Source organism: Saccopteryx leptura, chromosome 5 (assembly GCF_036850995.1).
Source record: "Saccopteryx leptura isolate mSacLep1 chromosome 5, mSacLep1_pri_phased_curated, whole genome shotgun sequence".
Lineage (NCBI taxonomy): Eukaryota > Metazoa > Chordata > Mammalia > Chiroptera > Emballonuridae > Saccopteryx > Saccopteryx leptura.
Window position 1 is genome coordinate 50,967,099 of NC_089507.1, and position 12,599 is coordinate 50,979,697.

Consider the following 12,599-nt stretch of genomic DNA (forward strand, 5'->3'; position numbering starts at 1 on the left):
TTTGAATGGGTGATTATGAATTTTTAAAAGTTTAGCTGGGTTGTGGAGGGCTAATTTCAGTTAGTACAATTTATACTCCTTTATATGATATTGACTTCTCATTGATCAATTTGGATTTCTTTTTTACAGATCAAACGAGTAAACTCAAATATGTCCTACAGGATGCAAGATTTTTTCTCATAAAGAGTAACAACCATGAGAATGTGTCTCTTGCCAAAGCTAAGGTATTAGCATCACTTCTGTTGAAATTATCCTAATTTTGAAAATTTTAAATGGGAAGGACAAACTGGTTAGCATAACGGCCATTTTCATAAAAGCTTTAAAGATTCAGAGCCCAGTTGCCGTTTAAGGTCTGCCTTGTGCTTGGTTAGCCAACCTGATAGTAATTTGAATTTTACATTTTTTAAAGACAATTTTAGTCAGATATTTGATATTAAAGAATGTATATGTATTTGTACTGTAAAAGATGTGTCTGTTGATATTTGTTTTTATTTTCAGTTGCTAATTATTTGTGCTAACACTTTTTAAGAAGTTTCTTTAACCAGTTTCTTATATTGATGTTTGTGTTCTATATACTTTGAGATCTTTTTGAAAGTATTTATTTCTTTATGGAGAGTTTATTTTTAGAAGTAAAATCAGTTGGATTTAGTAGAAGGGAAAGAATTAGCTTAATGGCTCACACCAGGCTTTACAAAAAGGATATGCCCAGTTATTATAGGATATTGTAAAATAATAATTTTCTTTTTATTATATACATTTGTTACACCAGCTGTTATATCCTTATCTTGTAGAAGTTTTTTCTTCAACTGGAGTGGGTTTAGGCAGAAGTAATGAAGCACTTCTTGTAAATGTGATCTCGTTTGTATGAACAGATTAATTGAATTAGAGCACTTGCCTTGCCTTACCATTTTCTCTTTTAGTCATTCATGAAGAAATAATTGCTTAAAATGCTTCAGAAATTATATTCTAGCCCTCTGTAAAGAACACAGGCCTCTTCAGTAAAGCTATTGATACATAAAAATTTAAACTTAAGGAAAAAAAACTGAGATATGTTAGTAACTTGACTTACACAGTAATTTTTAATTATTTTGTTAGTCACAGTTTTTCAAGACAAAAAATGTGTACATGTTGTGATTCACCTTTAAAGAACATGTTTTACCAACAGTAAATGGATAATTGTAGGTGATTGTTTTTATTATATAGAATTCTAGCCCATAAGATTTGAATGCCCCCTCAACCCCCAAGTGTGTTTACTCTGGTTGTTTTAATGATTTTGTTAGGGTTGGTAATTTTCTCCATATTTTTTCGGAGGTCTTTTTTATTTAATGATTTTAGAGAGAATGAAAGGTAAAACATTGATTTGTTTCATTTATTTATGCATTCATTGGTAGATTCCTGTGGGTGCCCTTACCAGGGAGGGATTGAACCTACAACATTGGCATATCAGGACAACACTCCAACCAACTGAGATTGTTAAAAAATCTGGGCTTCCTGAGTTGTTAAAAAATTATATTACTGCCTGACCTGTGGTGGCGCAGTGGATAAAGCGTCGACCTGGAAATGCTGAGGTCTCCGGTTTGAAACCCTGGGCTTGCCTGGTCAAGGCACATACAGGAGTTGATGCTTCCAGCTCCTCCCCCCTTCTCTCTCTCTGTTTCTTTCTCTCTTCCCCTCTCTCCTCTCTAAAAATGAATAAATAAAATTTAAAAAAAATTATATTACTTTGACAGCTTATAAATAAGACCTTTTTTATTATGGCTTACTTGAATTTAAAGTACAACAGTATCAATATCTTTTTTTTTTTTTTTTTTTTTACAAATATAATTGAAACATGAAAGATTTATACTAATTACAGTATGTATGATCTTTACATCATTTGTATAGGGTGTATGGTCCACACTGCCGGTAAATGAGAAGAAATTAAATCTTGCATTCAGATCTGCAAGGAGTGTTATCTTAATATTTTCTGTTAGAGAAAGTGGAAAATTTCAAGGTAAGAATAAAAATAATTTGGAAATATAAAAGCATTGATTATACTGTGTTAGCATTTTTATATTATGTTATAATTTGATTACCTTAGGATTTGCGAGGCTTTCTTCAGAATCACATCACGGAGGATCTCCTATACATTGGGTGCTTCCAGCAGGAATGAATGCTAAAATGTTGGGAGGTGTCTTTAAAATTGACTGGATTTGTAGGTAAGTTTTAAATGTGGACAATTAAAGTTGCCATGTTTTGAATTAATGGGCTACCAGTTTGGAATAATGTTAAAAATCTATAGCAGGGGTCGGCAACCTTTTTGGCTGAGATAGCTGTGAACGCCACATATTTTAAAATGTAATTCCGTGAGAGCCATACAACGACCCGTGTACGTTATGCATTATCCAGTAAAAATTTGGTGTTGTCCCAGAGACAGCTGTGATTGGCTCCAGCCACCCGCAACCACGAACATGAGCGGTAGGAAATGAATGGATTGTAATACATGAGAATGTTTTATATTTTTAACATTTTTTTTATTAAAGATTTGTCTGCGAGCCAGATGCAGCCACCAAAAGAGCCACATCTGGCTCGCGAGCCATAGGTTCCCAACCCCTGATCTATAGTTTTTTTTGTTTATCAGTTTCTCTGGTTTTTTTCTTTTTTGTTTTATTTCTTGGCTGATTTGGATCATGGAATTTAACGTGAAAATAAAAATAACATTGGTATACTTAGCTTGACTTGTTTACTACCTTTACAATCTAATATATACTAACAAAAATTACGGGATATTTCAAAATGAATATGAAGCGACAAAATATCTCCTAATTTTTGTGAGCAGTGTAGGTTGTGAAGTTCATAGGTTTGTTTAGTCAAGAGTTTTTATGTATTTATTATATTTATACTTTGTATTAGTAATAAAGCAGTACATTTATCATGAACTAGACAGTTGTTTGGAATGCATCTGCATGTATTTATGTAATTTTAATGATTTAATGTCATTTACTGTGGAATGGGAAAATACTCTTACTTTGCTAACATTTTGGAAGTGACCAATGTAGTTGTGTACCTGTATTTTTGTTTTAAACAAGTTAGCAAACTAAGTTTAGTTAGCATTGGTATCTTTTGAAACTTGAGTAATTAAGGTTCAAATATGTTTATTAGAAAAAGATTTATTTTAAACACAGTTATTACAACTGTTAAGTCCTTACTGCATGATAATACATTGTTTAAAAAATGATTAAAGAAGTTGGTTTAGTTGACATGAATAAAACTTGAATGCTGCATAAAATGGACAGTCTCCTGTGGAGAACTGAAAAATGGAGCAGAAGGTAGAAATCTTTTATAGGATAAAGAATTAAGAAGAGACAAATAGGAAATAACCTAATTGGTTGTGTGTCTACACCGGAAGTTATCAGAATTTCGATTTGTTAACGTGGTATCCTGGGCAGCTTCATTTTAGGCCTAGTTATTTAAACAGATATACTGTAGAGCTAATTATTTAAGTGAACTTAAAATGGCATACACTAATTTATTATCTATAAAATTAATTATAAAAGTTTGCTGAAAGGGACCCTGCTATTGTTTTGTAATATTGGCTTAAGAACCAGCTTTTTTCTTTTCTTTTTTTTTTTGCTCAGAGACAGAGAGATAAGAAGCATCAACTCTTAGTTGTAGCACTTTAGTTGTTCATTGATTACTTCTCATTTATGCCTTGACCAGGGGGCTCTGGCTGAGCCAGTGACTCCTTGCTCAAGCCAGCGACCTTGGGATCATGTTGATGATCTCATGCTCAAGCCAGAATAGCCCACGCTCAAGTCAGCGATCTCGGGAGTTTTGAACCTGGGTCTTCAGCATCCCAGGTCAGCTCTCTATCCAGTGTGCCACCACCTGGTCAGGCAGGGAATTGGATTTTGATGGGGATGGTGGAACTGGATAAAAATAAAAAGGGAAAATGCTGTTCGTATTCAGGAAGGCAGGCTAGCCCAAGGAAGAACATGGAAACAGAAACTTTAGGGTGGAATGATATGGGTAGGATAGGAAGTCATTGTTTCATTAAGTAGATAATAAATAGAAGACCAAAAAACAAAGATGAAGGGTAATGTGCCCAATCTAAGGAGTTAAATCTTTACTGTGGGACAGTGAGGAACTATGAATGCCAATATGTAGGCAATGGGTTTTTAAATCGAAGTTCATAATTCTTAGAATTAAAGTTGTAATTAAGTTACAGTTAAATTATCAGTAAAATTAAAAATCTGGAGAAAACAAGATGCCAATTAATTATTACAGAGATAGACATTACTATTTTTTGGATAGATAAAACTAAAAGCCCAAGGACAAGCCTTTTTAGTCTATGTATGCTTTTATGATTAGAAACATTGCTGTCACTGGAAAACATTTGGAGATGACGCTTTCTTAGGAATAGGAGGAAAAGTGATCACCCAGTTTTAGATTGGTTGTAGCAAATTTTTTGAAAATGAATTGTTCTATTAACTTTATTTTTAAATTATTAAGGAAATTTTTTTCTGAATTTTAAAAGGGCTTTATTTATAGATCATTGTTTTCATATTCCTCTTTGATTTATTGGCTTTTCCAAGTTGTTTGAAATGTATTTTGCAACAGAAGAGGTACAAACTCAAATCATTCATCTCACTAATATTTTGTACACTCTTGAGCCATTCTTGATGTGTGAAGTAAGATGTGTATTAGACTAAGAATCCTAGTCTTTCAGTAACACCTAGTGGGCATGTCTATCACTCACGACCTGCTTTTCTCATCATTCACACCACCGCAGAGCATAACACCTTATTACTGTAACTTCAGATATACTTTTTTTCCATAAATACCAGATTTTTTCTTAAGGTTTAAAAATGTTAAATGAAATATTAGCATTCAGTATTCATCTTTAAGAAAATTTATGGAAGATTAAAATAAGTGGTTATATAGCTTGTCCACTGGACCAGATACTTACTTGTACTTTTCCTTCTCTGTTTTACTTTTGCTCCAAGCCCTTCTCATTGTTACTTCAATGTTGATAGCTGTGGAAAGAAGTAAAAAGCAGCTATTTATTTTATATATCGATGTATATCCTTTGGCTGAGCAGTTTCATTTGTATCACGGATATAATAGTTCTTTAAAGCTTTTATTTAATTTGGCATTGCTCATTTCATGCACAGATAAAATCTTACTGAAAATTGTTAATTTGTGATTACTCCTTGACAAGTAAAAGTAATATTATATGTTATGTTTGCTTTCAGCACTGTGGTAGGTTGATAACCAAAAATACAGTATGTCTTTTTTAAGTTGATGAGACCATTTTGCCTATGTCTTAGAGAGGAGTTAGTTTGTTTAAAATTTTATAGAATACTGTGCTGTAGTATAGGTGGAGGCCATAATTATGATTTATAAGTAAACATTTGATTAGAGATGTTCTGTGAATGATGAATAATAATTAATTGCTTTTGAAAGGAGGACACTGAAATCTAGGAAAGTAGCCCTGAACTAAGAATAAGGGACATTTATTTTCACTTGGTATTAAATGCTAGGTTAAGATTCAGCTCTTTGTTTATCAGTTTATAAGAAATATAGTAGTATTGAGTATACAGAATCAAGAAACATTTTCTATGTCATTTCATTTGTAAACTACTTTAATATGAAGTGGATGGTGATATCCTTGTTTATAAGATGAAGTAACTCAAGAGAGAAACTGAAAGAGAGAGAGCTGGAATTCAAATTTCAAATTGTCTTTGGTTTCCAAGCTCATGTTCTTAAGCACTGTATTAGCTTTTTAGAAATATACTCAAAATGGAGAAGTGGAAAGAGCACAACCTCTAAAGGGGCTTGTTCTCTGTGAAATAATCTCTGCCAGTTTAAGTGAATCTTTTTTTTTTAATTGAATTTTTTCGGGTATAGGTTTCAAGAATACAACTTAATAAAACATCACCTTCACACTGCATCGTATGCCCATCGCCCCAAGACAGATCTTTGTCTCCATTCCCCCCTTTCCTTTGTTCACCTCCACCTACCCCTAACCCTTTCCCTCTAGCTATCATCACCCTGATGTCTGTGCCTTTTTTCCTTATATACATAACATAATATGTATATAATATATATATATTTTTGCATAATCCTTGACCTTCTTTCATCCAGTTCCCAACCCCCCTACCTTTTGACATCCGTCAGTTTGTTCCATGTATCCATGTCTGTTTCTATTTTGTTTATCCGTTTAATTTGTTTATTAGATTCCACATATAAGTATTTGTCTTTCTCTGACTGGCTTTCAATTTTAGTCACATTTAAATTATGGTTAACATAGGTCTTTGCTACTGAAGATAGTATAAGGTACTGAAAGGATTCCACAAAAGAATGTACATAATTAATATTACTTTGTATTTAGACGTGAACTACCTTTTACTAAGTCGGCTCATCTCACCAATCCTTGGAATGAACATAAACCAGTAAAGATTGGACGTGATGGACAGGTTTGTTGTTTCAGTTGATTTTTTTTTTTTTTTTTGACAAAGAGTCAGAGAGAGGGACAGATAGTGACGAGACAGGAAGGAAGAGAGATGATAAGCATCAGTTCTTTGTTGTGGCACTTTAGTTCATCGATTGCTTTCTCATATGTGCCTTGACAAGGGGCCTACAGCAGTCCAAGTGACCCCTTGCTCAAGCCAGACGAGCCCACGCTCAAGCCAGCAATCTCGGGGTTTTGAACCTGGGTCTTCAGCGTCCCAGTCCAGCACTCTATTCACTGCACCACTGCTTGGTCAAGCGTTTCATTGATTCTTTAAAAACCACAGTTAATCAACATTTTTTGGGTCTTTTTATTGAAGGACATGTTAAACCATTTCTGAAAGACTATGTGCAGGTTTAAGAAAAGATGTTCTTTTTTTTTTTTTTTTTTTTTTTTTTTTGTATTTTTCTGAAGCTGGAAACGGGGAGAGACAGTCAGACAGACTCCTGCATGCGCCCGACCGGGATCCACAGAGCCACTCTAGCGCCTGGGGCAGAGGCCAAGGAGCCATCCCCAGCGCCCGGGCCATCTTTGCTCCAATGGAGCCTTGGCTGCAGGAGGGGAAGAGAGAGACAGAGAGGAAGGGGGGGGGGGTGGAGAAGCAAATGGGCGCTTCTCCTATGTGCCCTGGCCGGGAATCGAACCCGGGTCCCCCACACTCCAGGCCGACGCTCTACCGCTGAGCCAACCGGCCAGGGCCGAAAAGATGTTTTTATTTGGAGTTTCTGATTACTGTGATTATGACTGATTAATAAGACCTCCAATGTTGAAATATATATGTGGTACTTTCATTAATACAATTGAAGGGAAAGTTTTTGAAGAGAATTGGCCTGATTTAAAATTTTTTCATTGTTTTACTGATATTCTGAACTTTATATACATTTTACAAATCCCAATTAACATCATGTGTTTTCTGAATAAAAGGAAGTTTTATAAAAAGATCAGTTGTATATACTCAGATTTTCAAGTCTGCAAATGAAATTAAAAGTACGCAGTTATTTAAAATAAATCCAAACTGTTGACCCTCATTGTTTCTGTAGGTAATTTTGAACCAGAGTAAATAAGAGTTTATTGCTCATAAATGTTAATAGAGAATAAAACTTAAATTTTTAAAAGCCCATAGGTAGTAAGTTTTCATAGTTAATCTAATATATTTTAGTGCATTTAGCCGTTTATAATTATCAAAGCTGTTGGCACACACTAACATACATGTTTTTTCTCCACTGTATTGAGATGATGGCTTTGTTCTGATATTTCTGTATTTTGTACAAAGAAATAATTTACAGAGGGCAATTATCTCAGCATTTCATGCAGTTTGTATGGATCTATTTAACTTTGGACATGCTATGCTTTTTAGTTTTACCCTTATTAAATACATGAAATGTTGTTGAACGGTTTAAACCTTTCAAGAGAGTTTATTGGAACCTTATTGTGATTACCACCTTTAGGAAGGAAGACTCCAAAAACAGTCTGTTTTTGTTCTTATACATCAGGGAATACAAGTTCATTGAAACTTTTGTTTTTATTTTGTAACTTAATACTTTTCTATTTTAGGAAATTGAACTTGAATGTGGAACCCAGCTTTGTCTTCTATTTCCCCCCGATGAAAGTATTGACTTGTATCAGGTCATTCATAAAATGCGTCACAAGAGAAGAATGCATTCTCAGCCCCGATCAAGAGGACGTCCTTCCCGTCGAGAACCAGTCCGGGATGTGGGAAGGTTAGAAACGTTCTTTGGACTGATAGTAGGCACATGTATCAGAATAACATGATGGAGGAATGTGATTCGTCAAAAGTTTGTCCTGCGGTAAAGAAGAAAGAGAAAATCCTCAAATCAAGCTGCATGGACTAGTTTGTGGCTTCATTGAGGATTTCACATGGTCACCTTGGTCTCAGTCATTTTTCAAGAGGAAAATGGGGATCTTTCCTTATGCAGAAAAAATTATTTGTTAAAGAGTAATAACCAGTTTAGACTAGTTAATATTCTGATAAAACAATGTATAAAATTGAAATGAGGTAGGCCTTTGTTGCTAAGAACAGGCTAGAAAGGAGGAAGAGAAGGAAGTCTTTATTCGCAAAAATGTTAATATTTTGTAAAAAGCCTTTTCTTGCAGGTGTGTCTCTGGATAAGCCTTATGAGATATGGGACTTTTATAAAGGATCACTAATATTTTTTCAGAAGATGACGCCTCATTTAGAGGATAAAATATTTTAAGTTATTTTGATATTCAAGAGGAGCATTATTGGGACTGTTTCAGATTTTATCACCGTGATGTGTTAACCCCAATGCCACATATTCTCTAACATGTACCCAGTGAATTCATACATCTTGCTGAGCTTCTGAAAACAATAGGTCCTTTCCAAAGGGAATCAAGTGGCCCTGGGAGACCCGGCAACAAACCAAAAAGAAGGGCTGTTGCTGTGTCTGTTTACAACTTTTCCAGATGCTGGCAGTACCTGTGGACTTAAAGTGTTTTTTAGAGGATCGCCATGGTTATTGATCACTACTTTATGAACTAATCATCATTTTCCAGGAAAAGGGGGTTTAACTTGTTACAGAATTGGAGAAGTCTTTGCAAAGGACTGATTTAAGCCCTTCTACCCAACACCTTCCCCTGTATAGATTTGCATACAGCTAATCTAAAATATTCTGCTAAAGACTGTTGGATGTATGGTTGATGGGATGAAACCTTTGGTTAAGTTTCCTTTTGACGGAAACATCCTGTGGTAGGTACAGATTGTCCAACAAGAGTCCCCATTTCTTTGAGCTTAAAAAGGACACTGTCGAGTAGGTAGGAGGAAACCTGGCAGAGCCCCCTTATTTTTGGCCTAAAAGGACTGAACACCAAGATGTCTTTTGAAGTTTTAAGCTAAGAGGTTTCCAGTGCAATACCATACATACGAGTGAAGTTTTTACCTCAGTTTTGCAATGGACTGCAAACTATACTTATTACACCACTACACCTTCTCAAGCCTGCCAGGGCCTCCATATATGTATGTGGCTTACAGCTTTAAAGTCAGTAGTTGGACTACTATATGAACTGTTACTATCATGTTTTATACCGGTCGTAAATGCACTCCCCAAACTACAGGAAAGCGGTATGTTTATTTTTTAAACCAGCTTTTAATTTTCTTAGTCTTATTTATGTAGATGCAACTGTTTTATTCTGTGGGGGTGGGGCTTGGGGTTATTGCACTTAAAGTTTGTGTCAACTTGTGTTGCAAAGGTTAATGAAAGCAGTTGATATTCAGAGAAGTAGCTGGGAAACTAATGATGTCAGGTTGACAGAGTTTTTGATAGAGTTTATTAGACATTATGGGTAAAAAATTATACTTACTACCTAAAAGACTTGGATTATTTTTTGAAATTTTGTGTAGGACTTTCTTAAATGCTAAGTATAATGAAGTGTATTTAATGATTTATTAGATTAACCATTAAGATATGGAAGACAGTAAAGAGCAATACTGTGCAGAGAGTAAAATTTCACCTTCTAAAGAATACACTTTGAACCCCTTTTATGAACTCTGTTAAAACTTTGCCCCATTTGCCAGTTTTATTTTAAGGCACTATGAAAGAAATTGCCTTAATTCCTGAATGTTATTAAATACAGAACTATATTATTTATCGTATTAAAATTTGCAAAACTTTCCTGTAAAGTCACTTTTAATAAGTATTAAATTTTCTGTATGATGATGTGAAAGTATAATTTTGTGCAAAGCAGAAGAAAAAATAAGCAATTCTTAATTTTGTTGAGACTTATCCTAAAATGACATTAGTAAGTTTAAATATATGCAGTTTAAAATTACCTATTGTATAATGATAGTAGATTATTTTTTTCTTTTTCACCTGAACGGAGACTTTATTTGGGAAAGTATATTAATTGTTAAAGTCGATATTTCTGTTAGCCCGAAGGTGGCTCATTCACTTTTGTTTAGAACACTATAATGTGATTTATGTATTTTGAGCAGATTACTCTTTCCAACTGTCTCATCATAGCATGAGGATTGCAGAGACTACCTTTTTCCAGCAATACAGTTTAAAGATTCATTTATAATAATTTGAGGGGAAAAAATTTAGAAGCTTTAGGATTATTTGCTTACCACAAATTCTGGTGTTATTTTAAAGTAAATAATGGGTAATTCTCTGTACTTATTTCTGTCAGAAACTCTTGCTTTGCTGTTTGTTCTCCTAGCAGTTTTTGGTTTAATTTCTAATATGTCTAATTTGTGTAGGCGTCGACCAGAAGATTATGATATTCATAACAGCAGAAAGAAACCAAGGATTGACTATGCCCCTGAGTTTCACCAGAGACCAGGTTAATATTTTATAATCCTGCAGATATTTGACTTAAAATTAGTAAACAACAACAACACAGAAACTTCTGTTGTAACTGTAGTTTAAAGAACGAGAAAACCAGGACAATAACTACTTAAACTTCAGGAAATTGCCAGTAGTCCTCACCTAGTATTTCATCCTTTATTAAGGTTGACTAAGCTATTCTAGTGTGACTCATTATCACAAATCTGTTAATTACCTAAAATTGCTAATTTATAATTAATGCACAAGGTTAGGTGTAGTTAGGGAAAACAAAAATCTTACATTCTTTATACTTTTTATCCCTTTATTACCTATGTTCAATATTTCATGTGGTATGGTATATAGCTTTGATTGGAAGTTGAAATTATGCTGCATTTTTCTACAGAAAAATCTTTGACTTCATGTTTTTAAAGAAGACTAGGAAATACTTTTTAAACTAAAAGCCAGCTTTTTTGTTTGTACTTCCCTTAACCAAATTTAAAAAAGGAAAACTATATTTACAAAAATAAATTTTTTAAACAGTTAAATATTTATAAAAATTAGGCAATTTAGAAGTTAGTATTAGTGAGCATTACATCACTGTTACATAACAAGTGACTTGATAAGCCTTATTCTTTTCCAAAATGGGATAGATATTGCAGAGGGTGAAATTTAGTTTCCCTAGTAGCATGGCCATTCAAATTTTTTTACGTTTTAGTATGCTGAGTCCTTTCTAAAAGAATGTGGGAAGAATATTTTTCATTTAAAATGTATACATCTTTATTTTTGCAATTTTTTCTTCCCTTTATGTTTGCATTTTAAAAATGTATCTGAATGTTGTAGCAAGACTGTATATTCAGGTAATAGGTCATCTCTATTACAGTGTCCTCAACATAATTCCTCCGCCCTTAAAATTCTCTGTCTACCAAAAATTGGGGTGTAGATACAGAGGATGTATGTGAAAACGTCTCTAGCAGTTTATAATTCTGTGATACCAGTAAATTATTAACGTTCTAGATTATCATGTAATCTAAGAAGGAGATCTGTAAATGGTATAATTCAATAATAGTGCCACTTAATAGCATCATTATATTTATGGAAAGAATTGAGATGAGTGGTAAGGAAGGCTTAATTATAATGCCATAATAAAAACTATAAATTTGATTTACTAAAATGCTTGATATTTGAACAGGGTATTTAAAGGACCCACGATACCAGGAAGTAGACAGGTAAGTTGGGCTCACTCTTGCTTAGTTTTGAATTACATTCTTGGAACTAGTTTATGAATTACTCGAATTTAGTTTCACAAATCTTATTCCCAACAGACGATTTTCAGGAGTGCGCCGAGATGTGTTTTTAAATGGGGTAAGCATTTTATTTCATATATTAAATGTGCATAAAATCAGGACCTGATTTATTTTATAGTTCTGGATTTGATTTGTATTTGTTATTGACATTATTATCTTTTATTTTAGTCCTACAATGATTATGTGAGGGAATTTCATAACATGGGACCGCCACCGCCTTGGCAAGGAATGGTTTGTATTCTATTTTTGCAAGTTATTTAACTTTATTTGTAATTACATTTATTTTTTGAGTGCCTGTGTGGAACATGATTGTTAACAGTTACCCATTAAAAGACTTAATATATATATATTATCTTTGATAATAAATAATTGCATGTTGTTTTTAAGACTTAAAACTAATGAATAATTTGTGTTAATAATAGGGTTACTTAATACGGATTATGGTTTATTGTAGTGGCTAGTGGTACAGACTTGGCCTAGGTTCATATACCTTACCATCTC

At 33.7% G+C, this 12,599-nt stretch overlaps 1 protein-coding gene across 5 annotated transcripts in view; it reads left to right on the plus strand.

The window, feature by feature from the left end:
• The window catches only part of YTHDC1 (YTH N6-methyladenosine RNA binding protein C1), a 41,473-nt gene that overhangs the window by 23,548 nt on the left and 5,326 nt on the right, over positions 1-12,599 (plus strand). For 3 of the 5 annotated variants that reach the window (XM_066384508.1, XM_066384506.1, XM_066384512.1), the window contains 9 exons: positions 130-224; positions 1,885-1,993; positions 2,081-2,198; positions 6,374-6,458; positions 8,048-8,214; positions 10,728-10,810; positions 11,984-12,020; positions 12,093-12,156; positions 12,267-12,329. In XM_066384508.1, the coding sequence (XP_066240605.1) occupies positions 130-224; positions 1,885-1,993; positions 2,081-2,198; positions 6,374-6,458; positions 8,048-8,214; positions 10,728-10,810; positions 11,984-12,020; positions 12,093-12,156; positions 12,267-12,329 (821 nt within the window). The remainder of the gene's footprint in view (positions 1-129; positions 225-1,884; positions 1,994-2,080; positions 2,199-6,373; positions 6,459-8,047; positions 8,215-10,727; positions 10,811-11,983; positions 12,021-12,092; positions 12,157-12,266; positions 12,330-12,599) is intronic. The other 2 variants (XM_066384511.1, XM_066384507.1) reach the window with 1 other exon arrangement.